Source organism: Gigantopelta aegis, chromosome 8 (genome assembly GCF_016097555.1).
Source record: "Gigantopelta aegis isolate Gae_Host chromosome 8, Gae_host_genome, whole genome shotgun sequence".
Lineage (NCBI taxonomy): Eukaryota > Metazoa > Mollusca > Gastropoda > Neomphalida > Peltospiridae > Gigantopelta > Gigantopelta aegis.
Window position 1 is genome coordinate 56,008,899 of NC_054706.1, and position 21,973 is coordinate 56,030,871.

At 37.3% G+C, this 21,973-nt stretch overlaps 2 protein-coding genes across 2 annotated transcripts in view; one reads left to right on the forward strand and one right to left on the reverse strand.

Moving 5' to 3' along the window:
• LOC121379736 (cadherin-23-like) overlaps positions 1-8,097 on the forward strand; it is a 48,887-nt gene extending 40,790 nt beyond the window's left edge. The window contains exons 22-27 of the mRNA XM_041508384.1: positions 105-168; positions 2,303-2,433; positions 3,699-3,739; positions 4,116-4,161; positions 4,716-4,769; positions 7,391-8,097. Of these exons, the coding sequence (XP_041364318.1) occupies positions 105-168; positions 2,303-2,433; positions 3,699-3,739; positions 4,116-4,161; positions 4,716-4,769; positions 7,391-7,676 (622 nt within the window). The 3' untranslated portion in view covers positions 7,677-8,097. The remainder of the gene's footprint in view (positions 1-104; positions 169-2,302; positions 2,434-3,698; positions 3,740-4,115; positions 4,162-4,715; positions 4,770-7,390) is intronic.
• Positions 8,098-12,709: 4,612 nt separating this feature from the next.
• On the reverse strand, positions 12,710-21,733 carry LOC121380085 (protocadherin-16-like). Its single transcript, XM_041508836.1, has 7 exons — positions 21,613-21,733; positions 18,822-18,941; positions 17,791-17,869; positions 16,577-16,701; positions 15,481-15,678; positions 14,575-14,739; positions 12,710-13,427 (listed from the first exon to the last, which is right to left on the reverse strand). The coding sequence occupies exons 2-7, from the start codon at positions 18,849-18,851 to the stop codon at positions 13,320-13,322; spliced, it is 705 nt and encodes a 234-aa protein (XP_041364770.1). The 5' UTR covers positions 18,852-18,941; positions 21,613-21,733; the 3' UTR covers positions 12,710-13,319.
• Between the last annotated feature and the right edge of the window lie 240 nt (positions 21,734-21,973).

The window sequence follows — 21,973 nt, forward strand, 5'->3', positions numbered from 1 at the left end:
TACGAGCAACGTAAATACAAGCAAATAATACATTTCTATCCCACTAATGCTCATTTCTTCCGGTAATTGCATACAGATGTATATCTAATTTTCCTGTATTTCAGGGCATTTGATTTTACCCCTTCTGTGAGTTTCATATTCGCCAAATACGGAGTCAGTGAAACAGCGGTAAGACGATACGATACATCTATTATCAATACCTATGTATTTATTTTATGTTTGACATTCTTCATAACGCATTATGCATGCTCTAATTGTTTCCAAAGGTGGTATATCAAATACCATTGTATGTGTAGTCTCAAGCGCGGACCCAGTTGTAGGGTGTTGGCTGTGCGCCCCGAATGTAATGAATGAGTTTTAATGGACGAGATATATACGATATATAGTATCTTGGTCAGCTGGGTGATATTATGGGGGAAGACGTGTGTGTGTGTGTGTGTGTGTGTGTGTGTGTGTGTGTGTGTGTGTGTGCGTGCGTGTGTCTGTGTGTGTGTGTGTGTGTGTGTGTGTGTGTGTAAATATATATATATATAATAATAATATAATAGATATATAAATCCATATTAGTGTGCTTTTGCATAGTGTAGTCACGTTTTGCTAAATGTCTTCACCCTCTAAATATCGAAGACTCCATTTTTAAACATTGCATCCCCTCCCTAAAAAGATCCTTAGTCTGCCCCTGCGTCTTACTTGTGTATATTTCAGAGGGATTAGCGGTACACCTATATATTAACTTTCAACGGTTAATTAGTACGTTTTACGATACACTCTACATGTACCGATACACTTAGTAATTTCCTTATTTGTTGTCAGTTGAAAACTTCGATCTATTAGATGCGACTGGTTTTCATATCTATGCTCCATAATTTAAAGGCACATTCCTGAATTTGCTGCAATTTTTAAGATGTTATCGACTAACACAGACTTTTTAACGATTGTAATTACATATCAAATATATTTATCTGCATTAAATATTAGTGGTTGTATATTAAACGTGTTTCTGATCGTTTAATATTTATACTAGATTAAATTTATTTTATTCCAAAAAAAAAAAAAAATCGTACGTACGAAATTATTTGAAGATAAAATCCAGTCTGGGCTTCTTACAAATGCCAACACGACCAGAAACACATTGAATATACAGACACTGATATTCAAAAGAAGAAAATATATTTAATACGTAAGTTAATCGTAGAAATATTTTATTAGTCTGGAACATCTTACAATACAGCAAGCTCAGGAATGTCCCTTTAAGGACCTGACATTATTAAATTATTTAAATAAGCTTTGGTACAGCGAAATGATCCATACATTTCATGTTTTAAATAATGTCTTCAACTTGCTTTTGTTTTAGTTGGTTTTGTATCCACTGCCTTGACACAGGGGGCTTCTTTTTCATGTTCGGCTACTTATGGACATTTGTTTTTCTTTCAAACAACGCTATATAGAAACAAATATCAAACAACGCTATATAGAAACAAATATCAACATTTTAATAGTGAAGGCTTTTTCCACAGCAACATCAGGTTTAGATTTGTCGTTTAAAACCATATTTGGGAATGGCAGTCCTCCTATACAGTAGGGAAGTCATACTATCACGTATTCTGGGGAGTGACAGTCCTCTTATAGAAGAAATACCTGACAATGATTACTGCGACTAGTTACGGATTTGTTGAAACATATTTTGGACTCTATCTTGTGCAGAGATTCGACTGTAAACATGATAACTGTTTTGTGGAGACAGGATCGACAGGGGCGTAGTCTGGGGAAGCAAATGGTCCGCTTTCAGAACTAAAACATACAGGCTTATACATATGGAGTTTCCGGTGGTGCAAAAACAAAATAGAAAAAGGGTCCACTTGGTTCATATTCGAATCACCTCTTCCCCCCCCCCCCCCCCCCCCCCCCCCCCAGGTCCAGATCACGCTACGCCACTGATCTAGGTCCGTCGGTAGAGCGCTCTCCTCAGGTGCTTTGATCGTGGACCCATTCTCTTGACTGGTTTCTTCTTGTTGTTTAATCTTGTTCCAGCTAATACTTCACGACTGGTATATTAAAGACTATGGTGTGCGCTGTCCTGTCTGTGGGAAAGAGTATATAAAAGATCCCTTGCTGCTCATGAAAAGCAAATGTGGCGGGTTTCCTCTGAAAACTACGTGTTCGAATTATCAACTGTTAACATTTAATTGCCGATGATTAATTTAATCAATGTGTTCTAGAGATGCCGTGGAAACACACAAACAAGCGTTTGTAACCATGATAACTGTTTTATCGTTCAGCTGTGTGTTGGTGTGTTTTGCAGCCAGTGGTGTATCAGTCAACCTCTGACAACTCCACAGAAAGAAACCTGGTGACCGGTTTTGCTATCGCGGTCATCGGTCTGGCAATCCTGGCGATCGCGCTGGGCGTGGCTCTGTATATGATCAGAGGAAAGTAAGAAATATGTTTATACTTTTAATACATGTTATATGCTTGCATATTTCAAGAAGCAAGCAAAATAATAAAAACCTGTATCAACTTCAGATCATTTAAGTTATTTTACATAAGGACTGTTTCTGAATTGATCACATGGGGGATGTACTGTAATTATTATTTCAATCAAATCTTTCAAATTGTTTTATTCGCTCAGATCGTATACATAGTATACAAGGTAACAATACGATACAATGCAATCCAACGTGAGTAAGTAATAATGTTCCCTGTGCGTGGCCTACTTGAATTTATTTTGTTGATGTTATATAGTATATATGTAATATCTCAACCCGCCCCCACCTCCACAATGTGATCAATTCTATAACAACACTGACCATGTTAATGAAACTTTACAATGTGGATTAAGGGGACATTCCTGAGTTTTCTGCATTTTAAGATGTTTCCGACTAATAAAATATTTCTACGATTAAACTTACATATTAAATATAATTTCTTGTTTAGAATATCAGTGTCTGTATATTCAATATGTTTCTGGTCATCTCAATATTTGTAAGAAGCCCAAACTGGATTTTGTTTTCAAATAATTTCGTACATACGGAAAAATAGCTTTTAGGAAATAAAATGAAATTTAACCTAGTACAAATATTAGAACGGTCAGAAACACGTTTAATATACAGCCACTAATATTTTATGTAGAAAAATATATTTGATATGTAATTACAATCGTTAAAAAGTCTCTGTTAGTCGATATCACCTTAAAAATTGCAGCAAACTCAGGAATGTCCCTTTAAGGCTCATTTCATGTCAGCTAGTATTGGGAATCGGTTGCAATTTCATGATCGATCATCAGTTATAATCAATTGGCACCAACCGATCAACGTTCGATTACACAATCGGTTAGAACTTATATGAACATAATAAAGGATTTGAATCATAGCCTAAGGATCGTGCACCTATTGTTATGTTCAAGACAATCTAGACTCTAAATATCTAATACATCGTCAGACACATACGATGATTACCTCGGTAAATGTTTCTCTATTAATATTATAGTTTTTTCTATGTAAACCCCCATACCCAACATTATTTACATCAATTCCATCATATAAACTGGATGAACAATTCCAGTTAACATTTTCCCATACAATAGTTTAAGGATTTTTATAATTCATCATCACATTGGAAGAGCCAAACCGATGAATTTTCGATTATAATCGATCATTGGCATATCACTAATTTGAAAATAAATGAACTTTCTCTTTCAGATATGTTCGACGTCTCAAATCATACAGTACAATGGCTGAAGGTATGATATGATTTCTATGTAATTAACAATGACAAAAGCATAAATATAATAGAGAATTGCTAGTAATTATATAATTAAAAATTTATTAGTGTAATGCTTTATAAAATATCTGTATCGATATTTTAATTACGTTATTTTAAATAATTATTAGTAATATAATACTTATAACGTGTTTGAAATTAAAATATATCTTTGAGGAAATTTGTGTTTTCGTATATAACTGATTACAATTTAATTGGATAATACATATCCAGTAGCCGATGGTTAATTTATCAACAATGTTATCAAGTACATATGTGATTATGTAACAGAAGGAATGTCATAATATTGCATACGAACTCTTTATTATTTAAGACTTATTTCGTTTGTCTTTTAGTCAAAGCACAAGAAGGAACTGCGTATCCAGGAACAAATGTTTATGCGTAAGTTATTATATAACATAATTCAGTAATTAGTAGCATTTTAAATTTATATTTATACTGTTTTAATAAAAAATTTAGAACTTGTGTTTTTTGCAATATGTTAATTTACATTTTCATTTTATATTTTATAATTTGGAATTTTTTTTCAATGATTTTAAGTTGGCTATTGTAAATATACTGCATAATTTGTATTTAGCTGACAGTGAAAATGTTGCCTTATTTGATCACGGATAACCTATTAAGAGTCGTTAAAGAGCACAAAATGTCTTAAAACCTAACATTTTATGATGAACGGGTGCAATGAGGGGAGCACAAACCCTGAATCAGGGTATATTAATTTAATATAGGGTCTGGGCCAGCTGAATAAAATGGCACTTTTACATGGATATGGTACTTTTTCATATTTCCCCCTCTCATACCCCTCCCCCCCCCCCCCCCCCCCCCCCCCTCCAACCGCTAGGTACAGCCCTGGTTGGCAAAATGTTCCACCACCATCTTTGAGAACAATCATGTATTAATGTTTAACACCGACTTTTGCTTCCTGTCTCCCTCAGGTGTAACCCGGTGTTTAACAAGTCGATATCTATAGTGGATGTAGATACATCTAGGTAAGTTTTTTCAAATACATCTAGGTAAGTTATATAGTTATCAGTTATTCAGGCCTGAGATAAAGTAACAGTTATGACAACTCAAAAACAATTTAGCCCAAATCACTCTTCGGATATCCGGTTTGGTTTTAAGTTATCCAAGAACAAAAATCAATTGTTTATGACACATTTTAATGATGTAATATATCAGTGTAGCATAACAATCAAACTGAATCAGTTTCAGTAGTATAAGTTTGTTTACCTATTATTATAAACAAACTAACTTAATTTCTATTTTCAGGTATTGTAGTATGGTCTGATAATAAATTGGTGGGTACTGTATAGAATTATCCCTGATTTCAAAACAGTAATAAAACACTACTGAGAACAAATATTGTGTTTTGTGATCTTTATTAGCGACTGACAAATTTCCTCGATACTCCCTAATATTGTATATATCTAACATATGCATAACGTATAATTTAGTTTTTTCTCCCCTCCCCCCTGTGAGCTAATTCAACAAACTCCCGCTATTGTGTGTAGTAGTAAATGAATCCCCCCACCCTCTGTACTGAAATGATTTAATAAGTTAAATAATTTCGTTTAGACTTCAATTGTTAAAACTGTCATAAAATATACCTGATAAGAAATTATACTATTAGATTGCATTCCTATTATAAACGACTATTTCCCGTTAATAATCATGATTCATTCAGCACAGCAACAGAAAACATATTCGTAAATGTTTATTTTTTAAAATCCTAGGCAACAAAACTGGACCATTTTATTATGAATTTAAATAACATTTTCAAAACGAATATTTAAAACTCTCATTGCAGTTTTTAGTAGTATAAAAGTTAAATAAATCGAACATTTCAAATAAAACAAAGTAAAAATTTAAATAAATCAAATATGTCAAATAACACTTTTTTTTAAAAGACTAGAACAATCATCTATCTAAATCAAATTAAAACAGTGGGAATCCTTCGATTACAAAGTCGGCAAACTTCGTGTGAAAACGGAAGAAAATTAATCTTGACGTTAGGTACTGAAAGCTGTCTTGCAGAATGTCTTTGGATAAAATAAGGACTAACTACTTGTACTTGTCAAAATTACGGTCGTGTTATTATGTAACCTCTAGGCAACTTGATCGACCGTTGGTCTCATATGTTCAGGCCTGTTATATATATATATATATATACGGGGTACTATGTGCAATATATGTGTGCGTGTGTGTGTGTGTATATATATATATATATATATATATATATATATATATATATATATATATATATATATATATATATATACGGGGTACTATGTGCAATATATGTGTGTGTGTGTGTATATATATATATATATATATATATATATATATATATATATATATATATATATATATATATTGCACGTAGTACCCGTAGGATCCTTGGAGCCCTAGTGAAGAGATTCAATTGGAGTCCTTTGAAGTAAATGAGGTCCTTAGCGGTTTGAAGTTGATTTTTTTATTTTTTTTTGTATTTGTTTATTTTTGTTTATTATTGGGTTTTATATGAACACAGGCACGGCGGAAGTAAGTAGACATTGGGGTGGACTGAGATCGAGCGCTCAGGGCAAATAGGGGGTTCGGGGATATGCTCCCTAAAAAACTTAGATTTACTACCAATAAAATTTTTGATTCGGAATTAATGGGGGGGGGGGGGTACTAGATCCCCCAGCCCCAACTCCCTGCTCCGTTGTGCCCGTGTGAACATACTTGTATATAGTTTTGATGGTCTGACCATAACGTCTTTTTAGAAGTTTTTGATACATTGTATTTTGTTATGTATCATTAGTATTGTTAGGTGTTTCACAGATCTGTCATTTCACTGCTCTTTATACATTTTGGGTCTATTGATAATTACAGAATGTTTATATTGATCGCATCCCAGTTGTGTGCGAAATTCATCAACCGACTTGTTTTGTTTTGTTGTATTTTCTTTGCATTCATTCTTTGTACAAAGATGTGATTTTGAATATAGGACTGCTTGTTTTGTGTTTTTATTTCTATTCTTTTTTAAATTATTTTTGTTTTGTTTTGTTTTGTTTTCTCATCTTTTCTTTTTTTTAGGGGGAGGGGGTGTTGGTGGGTATTTTTATTATTGTATTTTGTTTCTTTTGGATGTTTTCGGATCTCAATTTGTGTTGAAGTACGATGTAGTTGTTGTGTTGGGGTTGTCTTGTTCTTAAAGGCATACTGTCACAGATTTAAGGAATTTATTTCTCTAAAAATGGATAATAAATAAAAATTACATTAATTTTTGGAAACCAAATCTAGCTATCACATCACCTTAACTGAACCATGATGGAGTGAAATGCATGTCAACCCTCCCGGCAATTTCAGTTTTTGAATTATGAACCATTGCCATAATTCAATTATTTTTACAAAATATCATTAATAAGTGGAGTATGGTGGTTATGAAGATGGTTGAATAAATACATTTAGGTACAAATTAAATTATTTTGTTCAGGTAATACTTTGTTAGACCATTAAATAGGTCAGTGGTCTGTGACAATATGCCTTTAACTTAAATTGTTAGAGGCTTAAAGGCTGCGCTTAGAAGTTTAACGTGTAATCAAATAATTTCAATTCTGTTTTGAAGTATCAATTCTCTGGATGACAATGATGTCGACCATGGCAAGAAAACTCCATTGGACCCTTACGCAGAACAGGAAATGACGATGTGCATTTTTGGCGAATCCTGTCCTGACGTCACAGACTCGGGCGGGTACTCCACTTTGGACGCGGTGCTACGGCGATACGAACAAGACGAAACCGGACACAGGACGACACACATGTCACTGTCAAATCAGAACAAGGACGAAGACACGGACAGTGGGACATTTATGCCCCTGGATGTAACCGGACTCGAGCATTCCGATATATGATTTTGGTGCGGACCCAAGAGTGTTCTTGATGTGCGCATCCCTCCCCAGACTTTGAAGTGCCTAAAAAACATCCTGTTTTATTGGTAGTGTGATGAATGTAACCATCAAATATATATATAATTTGGGGAGATGTACAAATATTCATATTGTAAACAGGAAATGCAAGAATATTTTAATTTTAATAATTAATAAAGAATTTTAAAACGCAAATGTATGTTGAATAGCTACAAACCATTTGATCTGAATCTGAGGGTTGATTTTGCTTGCATACTTAGATTTTTATGTTACTGTCCCAAAAATTAAACAGAATATCAGAGTTTGTTGCCATTGTAACATATTGCCTACCAATAGTGTCTTTTTGGTGACTAATTTTCATATTGAATACATTGTCCTCTTTATAATATCAGTGTATGTGTATTCAGTTCATTTCTGGTCATCCTAATGTTTGCAATAGTCAAAACTGGAAAAGAAAGGAAAGGAAATGTTTTATTTAACGACGCACTCAACATATTTTATTTACGGTTATATGGCGTCGGACATATGGTTAAGGACCACAGACATATTGAGAGAGAAAACCCGCTGTCGCCACTTTTAGGGCTACTTTTTTCGATTAGCAGCAAGGGATCTTTTATATGCACCATCCCACAGACAGGATAACACATACCACGGCCTTTAATATACCAGTCGTGGTGCACTGGCTGGAGCGAAAAATAGCCCAATGGGCCCACTTACGGGGATCGATCCCATACCGACCGCGCATCAAGCGAACGCTTTACCACTAGGCTACGTCCCGCCCCTTAGTCAAAACTGGATTTCACCTCCAAATAATTGCCTATGTACAAAGATGCATACACTGTGAAATAAAATTAGTTACTACAAACATTAGATCGATCAGCCTTAATATACAGACGCCGATATTCTAGGGAGAACAAAAATGTACTTAACGTAATTGTAGTCAGTAGAGTTGGGTGAGTGGGGGAGACACAGACCCACCAGCTGAAGATGAATATGTACGGTAAGTATTTTGTGGGGGAGGGGTCCTACTCAGGGGCGGATTATGCTTTAGGTAAGGGGGGGGGGGTCCGAAACAATATGTAAATGTTTGTAATTTGAAATTATAAATTTTACGTGGACATCAATCTAGATCTAAGTGGTGGGGTTGGGGGTTTTGTAGCTGGGGGGGGGGGGGGGGTCCGTGCAACTGGAAAACTTCATAATCCGCCCCTGCTACTTTATATAAACAGAGGTATAAAAATCTGGTTTTTGTTACCAACTAGAGTTTGTGTCCATCCCCCCTCCCACTTCAGATATCGTTCCTACTGACCTGTATTAGTCTGAAAATCTTAACAATGGTAGCAAACGGCACAGTATCTTTAAGAGTGAGACACAGAGAGAGAGAGAGAGAGAGAGAGAGAGAGAGAGAGAGAGGAGACAGAGACAGAGAGAGAGAGGGGGCAGAGAGAGAGAGAGGCAGAGAGAGAGGGGTGGGTGGGGGAGAGAGAGAGACAGACAGAGAGAGAGAGTCGACAGGCGGAAAAGAGTGATGTAATCAGGTGAGAAATACGAGGTTGAAATTAGTTTTAGTTCTGTCCACACCACCCGACCACCCCCACTCACCATGTTTCTTCAATATTGCTGTAATCGGATGAAGACACTGTATCTGAGAATAACAATGCTTAGACTCCACTAATGATGGTAGAATTCATTTAAAATTTGTTGTCACATATACATGTAGGTCGTAGGAGGTCCAATTTATTGTGTTCAGATTTTTAGACTTAAGTTGTTGAATTTTTTCAAATATACTTATAATCCGTGCATTTTAGAACTGTTCTGAAATCTGCTGGGATTTCGGTTTGTTTAAATTCTTATATAAAGAACAAATACATCAAACTGGTATTAAAGAAAAAAATCAGAAGGAAAAACAAAGGTAATCTAAAGGTCTGGGCCCATATTTTCGAAGCTATCTTAGCCTACGAAATCGTGAAATCATCGTAAGCTATGACGTCACTATGGCGTGCGCTGTAGTGACGTCACAACCTACGACGGTTTTACGATTTTGTAGCGCTAAGATGGCTTCGAAAATAGGGCCCCTGGACAAGATAATGGTTCACAGCGAGTGGTGTAAAGTAGTGTATATGTGTGTGTGTGTGTGTGTGTGTGTGTGTGTGTGTCTGTGTGTGGATATCTGGAGACAGTTTTTGTAATTTAATATTTAGAAAAATGTGTTGTATTATACAGATTTTGTTTGTTTCTTCTGTTTTACCCAGTAAATTGTGTTTTGATCAATTACGCTAAAAGTGCGGACGATTTCTGTGTATATGTACATATAATTATTATGATGGTTATAATTGTTTTTGTATTCATGCAAAAACATTTAATGATTGTGTTTTCTTTGTTACAAATAAAATAAATGAGGAGTGTCTGTATTTTATTATTATTTCACTTGAACGTTCTGCTCTAAAACATTATAGTAGCATCACGGTGTTTCAATACGTGCATTCGTCGTTTGATGGGTCAGGACGTAGCCCAGTGGTAAAGCGCTCGCTTGATGCGCGGTCGGTTTGGGATCGATTCCCGTCAGTGGGCCCATTGGGCTATTTCTCGCTCTAGCCAGTGCACCACGACTGGTACATCAAAGGCCGTGGTATGTGCTATCATGTCTATGGGATAGTGCATATAAAAGATCCCTTCTGCTAATCGAAAAGAGTAGCCCATGAAGTGGCGACAGCGGGTTTCCTCCCTCAATATCTGTGTGGTCCTTAACCATATGTCTGACGCCATATAACCGTAAATAAACTGTGTTGAGTGCGTCGTTAAATAAACCATTTCCTTCGTCGTTTGAAGCATATATACTCAACAAAACTTATTAAGGCCAACAGACTTGTAAGTCAGTTTGATAGTGTTACTGTATACGTTAGTGTTAAAATATATTGTTATTAAAATCAATATGCTCTAGTGGTGTCGTTAAACAAACAAACTAACTTTCTTAGTAAAAAAAAATAAATGTTTTATTTAACGACGCGCTCAACACGTTTATTTACGGTTATATGGCGTCATACATATGGTTAAGGACCACACAGATATTGAGAGAGGAAACCCGCTGTCGCCACTTCATGGGCTACTCTTTTCAATTAGCAGCAAGGGATCTTTTGTATGCACCATCCCACTGACAGGGTAGTACATATCATGGCCTTTGATATACCAGTCGTGGTGCACTGCCTGGAACGAGAAATAGCCCAATGGGCCCACCGACGGCGATCGATCCCACACCGACCGCGCATCGAGCGAGCGCTGTACCACCGCCCCCTTTCTTAGTATGTCTTGATTACTGCTTATTTCCAAATGGACCGGCCTCGGTGGCATCGTGGTTAGGCCATCGGTCTACAGGCTAGTAGGTACTGGGTTCGGATCCCAGTCGAGGCATGGGATTATTAATTCAGATACCGACTCCAAACCCTGAATGAGTGCTCCGCAAGGCTCAATGGGTAGGTGTAAACCACTTGCACCAACCAATGATCCATAACTGGTTCAACAAAGCCCATGGTTTGTGCTATCCTGCCTGTGGGAAGTGCAAATAAAAGATCCCTTGTTGCCTGTCGTAAAAGAGTAGCATATGTGGCGACAGCGGGTTTCCTCTAAAAAAACAGTGTCAGAATGACCATATGTTTGACGTCCAATAGCCGATGATAAAAAAAAATCAATGTGCTCTTGTGGCGTCGTTAAATAAAACAAACTTTACTTTTTTTTACTTTAAGTCTGACCAGTGTAAATCACGAAAGTCGTGCACGAAGTAGGTTTTCTGCAGTAGTGACAAAGCCTTCTTATTACTTTTCGTGCATTGGGCAAAACGTATTTAGTTCCATAATAGAAAGGTAAACGCGTTCGATGAATATGTCACACTGGTAATTACGGCTCTGACAAATGAAAACATTAAAGTAAACCAAATAGTTACATGCTTTCAACGCTGGAATTTGGGGTGAGACGTAGCCCAGTGGTAAAAGCGCTCGCTTGATGCGCGGTCGGTTTGGGATCGATCCCCGTCAGTGGGCCTATTTGGGCTATTTCTCGCTCCAGCCAGTGCACCATGACCTGTACATCAAGTGGTATGTGCTATCCTGTCTATGGGATCGGGTATATAAAAGATCGCTTGCTGCTAATCGAAAAGAGTAGCCCATGAAGTGGCGACAGTGGGTTTCCGCCCTCAATATCTGTGTGGTCCTTAACCATATTTCCGACGCCATATAACCGTAAATAAAACGTGTTGAGTGCGTCGTTAAATAAAACATTTCCTTTTTTAACGTGCCTATATCCAATCTAGGTTCAGACACCTATGAATTTTAAGGGTTGCCCCTAGATTAACAGTTAAGGGCTATAGGTAGTACTAAACCAAATAACTTCCGGCTGGGTCAAAGTTCGAGGTGCACCCAACTTTTGATAGAGAAGTGAGCACCTCAAGTCCTGTGATTGGTGATAAATGTGAGTGTGTTGGTTGTAAAAAAAAAAGTTTCATCTGGGCACAAAATGTATGAAATTTCATCTAGTACCACTGTGTCAAGTAGCATTGTGTTGGAAACATGTATGGGGTACCTGTGAAAAAAAGTACTCGAATTTTGTGCGGAACTAGGGTAGTCATAGATGCTACCAGTTATCTCAGAAATGAGCAGCTTGACCCCCATTTTTTTCTGATTCACTTTAAGGGTGAGGATGGTAGTATTTATATCTGTGGCATTTATGTCGATTGATACGCTGCAGTTAGGAGTTTTAGCGACATGTGTTACTATTGTCGTCTATGTGATTTGATTTGGTAGTATACACCCTATAACCATGGCAATTACGTGTAAACAAATGTATGTATCATATAAATATTCGTTTTTCTAGACATGAAGCAGCTACCGAAGGAGGACAGCTCTGCTGTTCGTACTCTTTGTGGTTCTCGGTCGCAATATCAACACGTGTGTCATTCGTCCAAGAGTTGAGACCTATAGTATCTATATTACCACGTTACATAAAGAAAAATACAACCTAAAGCCAACTTGCGACTTCTGTTATTCATTTAATATTCCGGTAAAACTATACAAGGAAATCTTACACTGTGTTAATTGTATAATAAGACGAAATAAAGGCATACGGAGTTAGACCCGCCTATGACCGGCATATCGGAACACAATTATAGGGACTGGACTTTCATAGCAGGTTAAGCATTAATTAATTCCATTCAAAACACACCACTCAGATATGTAATTTTAAAACGTATATGGGAAGAAATAATAATACGTTTAACTGATTTTGCATAACTGAATGTATTCTGGTAGGCAATAAAAGACAAAGACATTGTACATAAAGTTTAGGCCTATTGTGTCTGTCCCCTTAACCACTGTACTCATACAATTGTTGCAGTAAAGATTGTATTGTATTGTATTGTATTGTATTGTATTGTATTGTGTGCTGCTGTGATGCATTTAACTTCAGCATTAAGTATATAGCTTATTTGTGCTGGCGTGTCTTTAAATAATCAATAAGTACCTTATGATCATCAGATATGGAACACGAAGACAATAGTAACCTAGCTGCAGACATTTGAAATTCAAAATTGGTTTTAAAAGTAACGTGATGATGTCAGACAACAAATTTACAATAAATTAATTAGCTATGCACGTGGCTGCAGATATCTGTAATCTGGTTTCTGATCTTGATGTGGACTGTCACCATATTGGAATGTCTCCGCTGGGTTTTGCTCTCACGAGCTACCACCTGAAATAAAGACTTATAGTTTAGTTTCTCTCTTTTCATATGTTTGTCTGTTGACAGGTAAAATCGTTCACTGGCCCAGTTACTTTTTTATCTCATGCCCGTCATTGATTCGGGTTCAGTAACCAAACTGATAATAGAAATGACATGGTATAGTTCACTAATATAGAACAGGGTTTTCCGCCTAAGCTTGTCCCAATGTATGTATTTACCAAGAGATCCGTTCCTCCTGAAAATAATCATATACCCTCTTTCTTCTTTTTTTCCTCTTTTTTTCCCCCATCGAGATCCCTTTTTACCATGTGGTCCAATGTGCCCTTTTTCCGTTAGTGACCCATACTCCGCAAACTATTTTCTGGATCCGCCCCTGACGTAATACCAGAATAGAATAGAATAGAATAGAATAGAATAGAATAGATGTTTAACGACACCCCAGTACGAAAAATACATCGGCTATTGGGTGTCAAACTATGGTAAATGCAAAACTAAAGTGAAGATCATCATCAATATAAAAATGCAACTCTGAAATTAAAACACAGTGTAAAAAAAAACCCCAAAATATCACAGATATTTAATATTAAAATTTAGAATAAAAGTCAGTTTCTCGAAGAAATTGTAATAAAACTTCTGACGTAATAAGGAAATGTTTTATTTAACGACGCATTCAACACATTTTATTTACGGTTATATGTCAGGTCTGACGTAATAAAGGCATAATTGTACTAACAGACACATAAATTATAAGTAACGTGAAGATTTTGTTTCATTCTTGTACTAGACGTGCAACATATATGTTGCTATTATTGTCAGATTCTTTTAAACATTTAGTAAATATTTAAGACAAACTGAAATTGGCAGCAAAATACTAAACGCCATGGCCCAAATCGCCTTGCAACACTAAACGGAACATTGGGCCATCGGGAGGTAAGGCGTAATTTCAGTTAACCGCTTGTCGCTAACGTTCGCTAGACTAATTTTTACGTTACACAATAAATCGAATTACTACTTCGGGAACCATTCAAATAGTTCGCGAACGTTAGCGAAACATTTTCTGACTGAACATGGGTCTATGTATGCTATTGTCAATAGTGAACAGAATATGGTTTAAAATGCATTGAATATGAATACGCCATCTATACCATGCACGTACCCCAAGTGAAATCCGTTCATGTTTGTAATTTCTCAGAGCGGTAGAATTCAAAACTTTCAAATAGAGCTGGGCGTAAGAAAACGCCATTTTCGGTATAACATCAAACGTGGCATCGTGTGTTCCGTTCACAGTTTCCAAGTAAAACTCCATAGCACCGTTAATACCCTAGAACAAAAACAAACATAAAACAGTTTGTCTTCATTGTAACATATTTCCAACTAACAGAGTTCTTTTAATATAGGAGACGAGCGGGACGTAGCCCAGTGGTAAAGTGCTCGCCTGATGCGCGGTCGGTCTGGTATCGAACCCCGTCGGTGAGCCCATTGGGCTATTTCTTGTTCTATCCAGTGCACCACGACTGGTATACCAATGGCCGTGGTATGTGCTATCCTGTCTGTGGAATGGTGCATATGAATATGCCTTGCTGCTAATGGAAAATTGTTGTGGGTTCCGCTTTCAAATTTTTTAAATTTCAAAATTACCAAATGTTTGACATTCAGTAGTCGATGATTAATAAATCAATGTGCTCTAGTGGTGTTGTTAAACAAAACAAACTTTACTTTACTGTGTATGTGTATACGTATGTGCGCTCGCCTCGCGTTTGTATGAGCTCGCGCGCACGTTTGTGTGAGCTCTCTGTGTGTGTGTGTATGTGAGAGAGAGAGAGAGAGTGCGTGTGTGTGTTCTCTCTCTCTCTCTCTCTCTCTCTCTCTCTCTCTCTCTCTCTCTCTCTCTCTCTCTCTCTCTCTCTGTGTGTGTGTGTGTGTGTGTGTGTGTGTGTGTGTGTGTGTGCGTGTGTGTGCATGCATGTGAGCGCGCGTGTTTTGTGACCTTTTGTTTCTGTGTGTTTGATTCTTGATAGTCAGGAATTAAATATTAAATAAACAACCATTTATTTTAACGTACCATATCTTTGTCTTCCACAATGATTGGCTCCGCCACCACGACGGGCATGCCCACTCGAGCTGTTCTCAGTACCTCCCCCGTGAATGTTGCCACGTTAAACGTCGGGTGGTGATCGTTGACGTCCGTGATTAAAACGATGACGAAGGTCGTTGATGTTAAGTCACCAAATTGAGATCCTTGTTCGCTGTGTTCTGTTGCCTACTTAGTCAATTAAAAATGTATATTAAGACCAAAAACCTTTAGCAGTATGGTACTACTGTACTGTACTTTAAAAATACAAGCTATATTTAAAGGGACATTCCTGTGTTTGCTGCATTGTATGATGTTTCCGACTAATAAAATATTTCTACGATTAAACTTGCATATTAAATATATTTTCTTGTTTTGAATATTAGTATCTGTATATTCAATGTGTTTCTGGTCGTCTTTATATTTGTAAGAAGCCCAAACTGAATTTTGTCTTCAAATAATTTCGTACGTACGAAAAAAAAGAAGGAAATAAAATGAAATTTAACCTAGTATAAATATTACAACTATCAGAAACACGTTTAATATACAGCCACTAATATTTTATGCAGAAAAATATATTTGATATGTAATTACAATCATTAAAAAGTATCTGTTAGTCGATAACATCTTAAAAATTGCAGCACACTCAGGAATGTTCCTTGAAGAAAATTACCAAGGCGAAAAATAGTCTCCGTAGTATTTTCTACGGCACTTTTGCGGTTAATGTGTAAGAGAGTTTAATTTGTCAGTATTACAAAAATATATATTTTTTTTTTAAAACGTGACATACAAAATAGATGGGTGGATAGATTGATGAGTGGATGGATTGATGAGTGGATGTATTGATGAGTGGATGGATGAATGGATGGATGGGTTGGTGGGTGCGTGGTTAGGGTGGGTGGGTGGATGGATGGATGGATGGATGGATGGATATGTGGGTAGGCGGTTGGATGGATTTGGAGAGGTGGGTCTTATGTGGGTATCATTTCATTGTCCTCAGATGCACAAATTAAAGATATTTGTTAAATATAACTATGTAATATTACTTTTCATGGATTTCACATTGATACTGATAACTTTTTCATACCTTGATTGTAATATTGCAAGCTCCATTTCCGTTATTAAGATTATTTCTTTCTCGGTTTAGTGAGCGCGCCACTGTGAGGGTTCCGCTTGACTTGTCGATAGCAAACAGGGTGGAGCATACTCCTTCTGAAACCGTTAAATCATGGTCGTTTTGAAACAAAAATATTGTTAACGGCAACCCCTGCAATTAAGAACATGTCCACGGCAACAACAAAAAAAACATGCCATTAAAAAACCCTAAATCTAGGCCAAAGCAAAACAAAAAGTGCCGTAGAGAATTAAAAACTCCACGGCAATCTCCACGGCATTGCCGAGTGCCGTGGGCAATTGCAGGGCTTGTAACGTTGTTATAATATTTTGTAAATAGATAAATAATAATGTTGTACGTAACAGTGTTATTTTTGTTCGACCCGCCAGACAATGTCTGATTTAAATGTATAATGTTTGATATTTCCAATATTTTATAGGTTATATTAACTACACAGTGTAGAGGTATCCACCATATGTTTTAATAAACTCGGGACTTAGTCTTTCTACCGGCCTCGGTGGCATCGTGGTTAGGCCATCGGTCTACAGGCTGGTAGGTACTGGGTTTGGATCCCAGTCGAGGCATGTGATTTTTAATCCAGATACCGACTCCAAACCCTGAGTGTGTGCTCCGCAAGGCTCAATGGGTAGGTGTAAACCACTTCCACCGACCAGTGATCCATAACTGGTCCAACAAAGGCCATGGTTTGTGCTATCCTGCATGTGGGAAGCGCAAATAAAAATCCCTTACTGCCTGTCGTAAAAGAGTAGCCTATGTGGCGACAGCGGGTTTCCTCTCAAAATCTGTGTCTTTCTAAACTGGATACCTAGCTCGCTGTTATTGAGAAACTAAACCATTATTATGAACTTTCGTGGAATTTTAATAAACCTTTAGAATCCATGTATTTCCATGTAGGAAACCAACTCCAAGATACAAATTACTAATCAATGTACAGTCACAGCCGGTCAGTTAAAACAACAGTGGTAAGGTGGCGTGGTTAGCAGTCAGTTTGGCAGAACGCGTTGTATCTTTGTTAGACAAAACTACCAACAACATCACATTGCAGCTTTGCGTTCATACTTTACTGTCCCGGGTCACATCACTGGCTATCCAGAGACCGGATCCGGGATGGACACGCCCGAAACCTTAGTGGTAATGGGGCATGTCAAAATACTCTAAGTTCATACTTTGTTCCATGGACACGGTGACTGGGTTGGATATTCCAAGATCTCCATCGTGAGCCGTTACCGTTGTAATGATCCTTCCCTAGAGGAAAAATACTTACTTGTTAATAATATTGATGAATATTGATCATGTTGTTTTTTTTGCTTTATTTTTAAAGAGATATTTTTCTGACAAAAAAAAGGTTATTTGGTGTTCATTAGGTATGATATAACAAACAATTAACCTACTCTAAGCAATATACCAAAGAGATCTGCTACAAATACAAATTCAGTTTTTGCTCTGAAAACAATTATTAATAAAATCATAAGAAATGCATATCCCAAAGCCGCGTATGAGTATGGTAACATACACCATCTGGAATGAAAACAAGTAAATGTTCTTAATAGTTTTAAACATGCCTTCTTTCAAGAGAATAACTTCAAATATTCCCAATGGAGCCCGCTAACGCCACTAATTCCCAAGCGATCATGATGATTGCAATTTACAAAATCATTAAATGTTTGTAGAAGCGTTGTTTCCCCCCCCCCCCCCCCCCACCCCTCAGGGTTTTATGGGGTTTTTTTTTTTTTTATTGTTGCTGTGTTTTGCATTTACCATAGTTTGACACCCAATACGCGATGTATTTTGTGTTCTGGGGTGTTGTTAGACATTCATTCATTCATTCATCGTTGCTGTTTTTGTTTTTGTTTTGTTTGTTTTGTTTGTGGTCTTTTTGTGGAAGTGTTTTGTGTATTTTTGTTGCTGTTGTTGTCGTTGTTTTGAGGTAGGGGTTTTCATTGTTTGGGTTGTTGTTGTTTGGGGGGGGTTAGGGTTTTTGTTGTTGTTGTTGTTGTCGAGTTTGTTGTGGGGTTTTTTTTTGTTTTTTTGGGGGGGGGTAATTTTGGTTGTAGATATTTTTCCTTAATTGTTAAGTTTCGCGAATTGTTGTTACTATGGCCATAATTCTTTCAACTCAAAAACTTACTTCAGATTATTGGATTTGGGGTAAATAAGAATAAACTTGCAAACAAATATGTTATTTAAAGAATCTTACAATGGACGCATCTTCTGGCACCTGTTCCATGTAGTAGAGTCTATCAAAGATTGGTGGTGAGTCTGGGACATCGGTTACCGTGATGACCAACTCGGACTGGCTTGAAAGTCCACCCCCGTCCTTACAGAAAAACCCACAGACAGACGATTAACACAATACTCAGCTTTGTGAACTTTCATATGTACACATGTACTGCACCTTAGTGTATAGTGTGTATAGCGTGTCGAGGTACCGGTATATGATATGTAAGAAATGTACCGTACGTCGATCGGTATGCAGTCAAATCTTGCTTACAAGATGTCTGTTATCCAATCGGACAAGAGCCAAAGGTAGTTCAAGTCGAAGATCTGATACAAGCCAAAGCTAGCTTAAGTCTTGAGTGACCTGGGCCCCTTCCATGAAAGAATCGTAGCTAAGATTAAACGTAGTGACTTATAGTGAGTTTCGCGGCTGGCACACGTAAACTTTATAGCCGTTCCACAAAGCATTTTTATGGCAGTCGTAATGGACAAGATCTTCTTTGTGAAGAAGTGCGAATTACTTAAAGAATACATTGGTTTCCGACTATTTGGAACATCTTGGGTGTATTCAGTGGTATCGGACATCAACAAAGTAACTGTCAGTTTATATGCCAAGTGATAATTGCCGAATGCATAAAGACATGAGAGTTATCTCCCATATTTTCGTGTAACGGTTGTATGGCCTAGAATATTTTTCAGCGAACGCCAAGTTTCATAAAAGGTATTATGCGTATATTAGATCCATTTTTACACAAAGAGTTAGTATCCTTCTTAGAAAATCGTCAAATCATCGTCTAACTGGCATTTGACATCTATGTTAGTGGCTTACAACTGCCTCGTACCAATTGTAAATTTTGATCGTAATTTACGACAACAATAAGCTACCCGCGTCGTAGAACAGGCTGACAATCGTAGAAAAACGTTACGGTCGCGATATTAGGTATTTACGACAATAGTAGTGCTAAGAAAGAAAAAAATCTTGTTTAACGACACAACTAGAGCACATTGATTTATTAATCATCGGCTATTGGATGTAGCAAGGGATCTTTTATATGCATCGTCCCACAGACAGGATAGCACATACCACAGCGTTTGATATACCAGTCGTGGTATACTGGCTGTGACGAGAAATAGCGTAATAGGCAAACCGACGGGGATCGATCCTAAAGTGAGTGCTTTACCACTGGGCTACGTCCTAACCCTAGTGCTAAGTTTGCTTCGTGGAACGAGACCCAGGAGTCTCGGTGACATAGTGGTTAAGACATCGGCCATAAGGCTGGCAGGTACTGGGTTCGCATCTCGGTATCGATTCACATTCAAGGTAACGTACTGAACTGACAGTCAGATAGCAGAGGTGTATGCTCAGGACAGCATTCATGAATCTTATATGTTATAAGAACGAAAATAAAAATTAAATGAATGCCTTAACTGCTGGCAGGTTCGGAATATTGTTTTAGAAAGACGTGTAAAAATAGTCTGTCTCAAGCACTAGATTTTATCAACGTTTCGTTAATATACTATTAACATCATCATGAAAAGACTAAACATAAAAACCATTAACTGTAGTATTTAAAAAGCAAGATAAAAACAGTTGGAAAGAAATGTTTTATTTTAACGACGCACTCAACACATTTCAGTTACGGTTATATGGTGTCAGACATATGGTTAAGGACCACACAGAGTTTGAGAGGAAACCCGCTGTCGCCACTACATGGGCTACTCTTCCGATTAGCAGCAAGGGATCTTTTATTTGCGCTTCCCACAGGCAGGATAGCACAAACCATGGCCTTTGTTGAACCAGTTATGGATCACTGGTCGGTGCAAGTGGTTTACACCTACCCACTGAGCCTTGCGGAGCACACACTCACGGTTTGGAGTCGGTATCTGGATTAAAAATCACATGCCTCGACTGGGATCCGAACCCAGTACCTATCAGCCTGTACACCGATGGCCTAACCACGACGCCACCGAGGCCGGTACCAAAAACAGTTAAAAGGGCAATCATATCACAGGATAAGCTGGTTGAAAGAAGGACCACAATAAAAGTCAATTAATGCTTGGGTCATACTCATCGAGACTCTCGGGCCACGTTGTATTCAGGCGATGTGTCCACAATTCAATAGACAGTGCAGGAAAGATGAACTAGTTTTGTGTCGTGCTCACATCGGTCATACTTACTTGACCCATTCATTTATCTTGAAGAAATATCCTCCACCTAAGTGTGATCCCTGTCAGTGTACTCTGACAGTACGCCACATTTTGGTGGAGTGCCATTTTCTGAAGGAAACTAGAACAGGTATATTTGCTCAAAGAAATTCCATCCAGAACTTGTATTACAATCTGTACGTGATACTGACTTTTATTCTAAATTTTAATATTACCTATCTGTGATATTTGTATTTTTTGGACAGTTCTTTACTCTGTATTTTAATTTAACTCTTGAATTTGTATATTGATGTTGAACAACACTTAATGTTTTGCATTTACCATAGTTTGACACCAAATAGCCGATATATTTTTTGTGCTGGGGTGTCGTTAAACATCTATTCAAATCTAATCTAATCTAATCATTCATTCATTAAAGTTAAGGCACTACAGATATGCCCAAGGTGAATGCAACGTCCTTGGCTGTGTTTGTGTGTGTTGCTGTTGGTTTTGTTGATATTTTGTGGGAAGGTGTTTTAGTACATTTTTGTATCTTTTAATTGGTTTGGGGAGTGCGTTTAAGAGAGGGGGTGTTGTTATACACGTTGTTTGTGTACAGTTCTTACCGTTGCATTCACCAGTAATTTGTAGAAGGTTCTGTTCTCAAAATCTAACTGTTGTTTCACCGTGATTACTCCCGTTATGGCATCAATAGTAAACGGTTGTTCATTACGACCGTAGGGCGTCTGAAAACGAAATAAATGTATCCGGTAACAACGTAAATAAACTGCAATTATATATAACATTGTTATATAGCATTACCTTGTCTGACAGTGCATGTTATTACAGCACTTTCGAAATAATTCTTATACACAGTTTTCATTTGTATATCCATCCCTTTTCTTTACATTCGTCATCACTCTGTCTGTCTGTCTGTCTGTCTGTCTGTCTGTCTGTCCTGTGTGTGTGTGTGTGTGTGTCTCTCTC

Coding starts and splice junctions, on each gene's coding strand:
- LOC121380085 (XM_041508836.1), bottom strand. CDS start 18,851: ATGGAACAGGTGCCAGAAGATGCGTCCATT. Junction 16,702..17,790: donor CACCGTGTCCATGGAACAAA/GTATGAACTTAG, acceptor TAACGGTTTCAG/AAGGAGTATGCTCCACCCTG. Junction 13,428..14,574: donor ATGAACGGATTTCACTTGGG/GTACGTGCATGG, acceptor TCTTTATTTCAG/GTGGTAGCTCGTGAGAGCAA.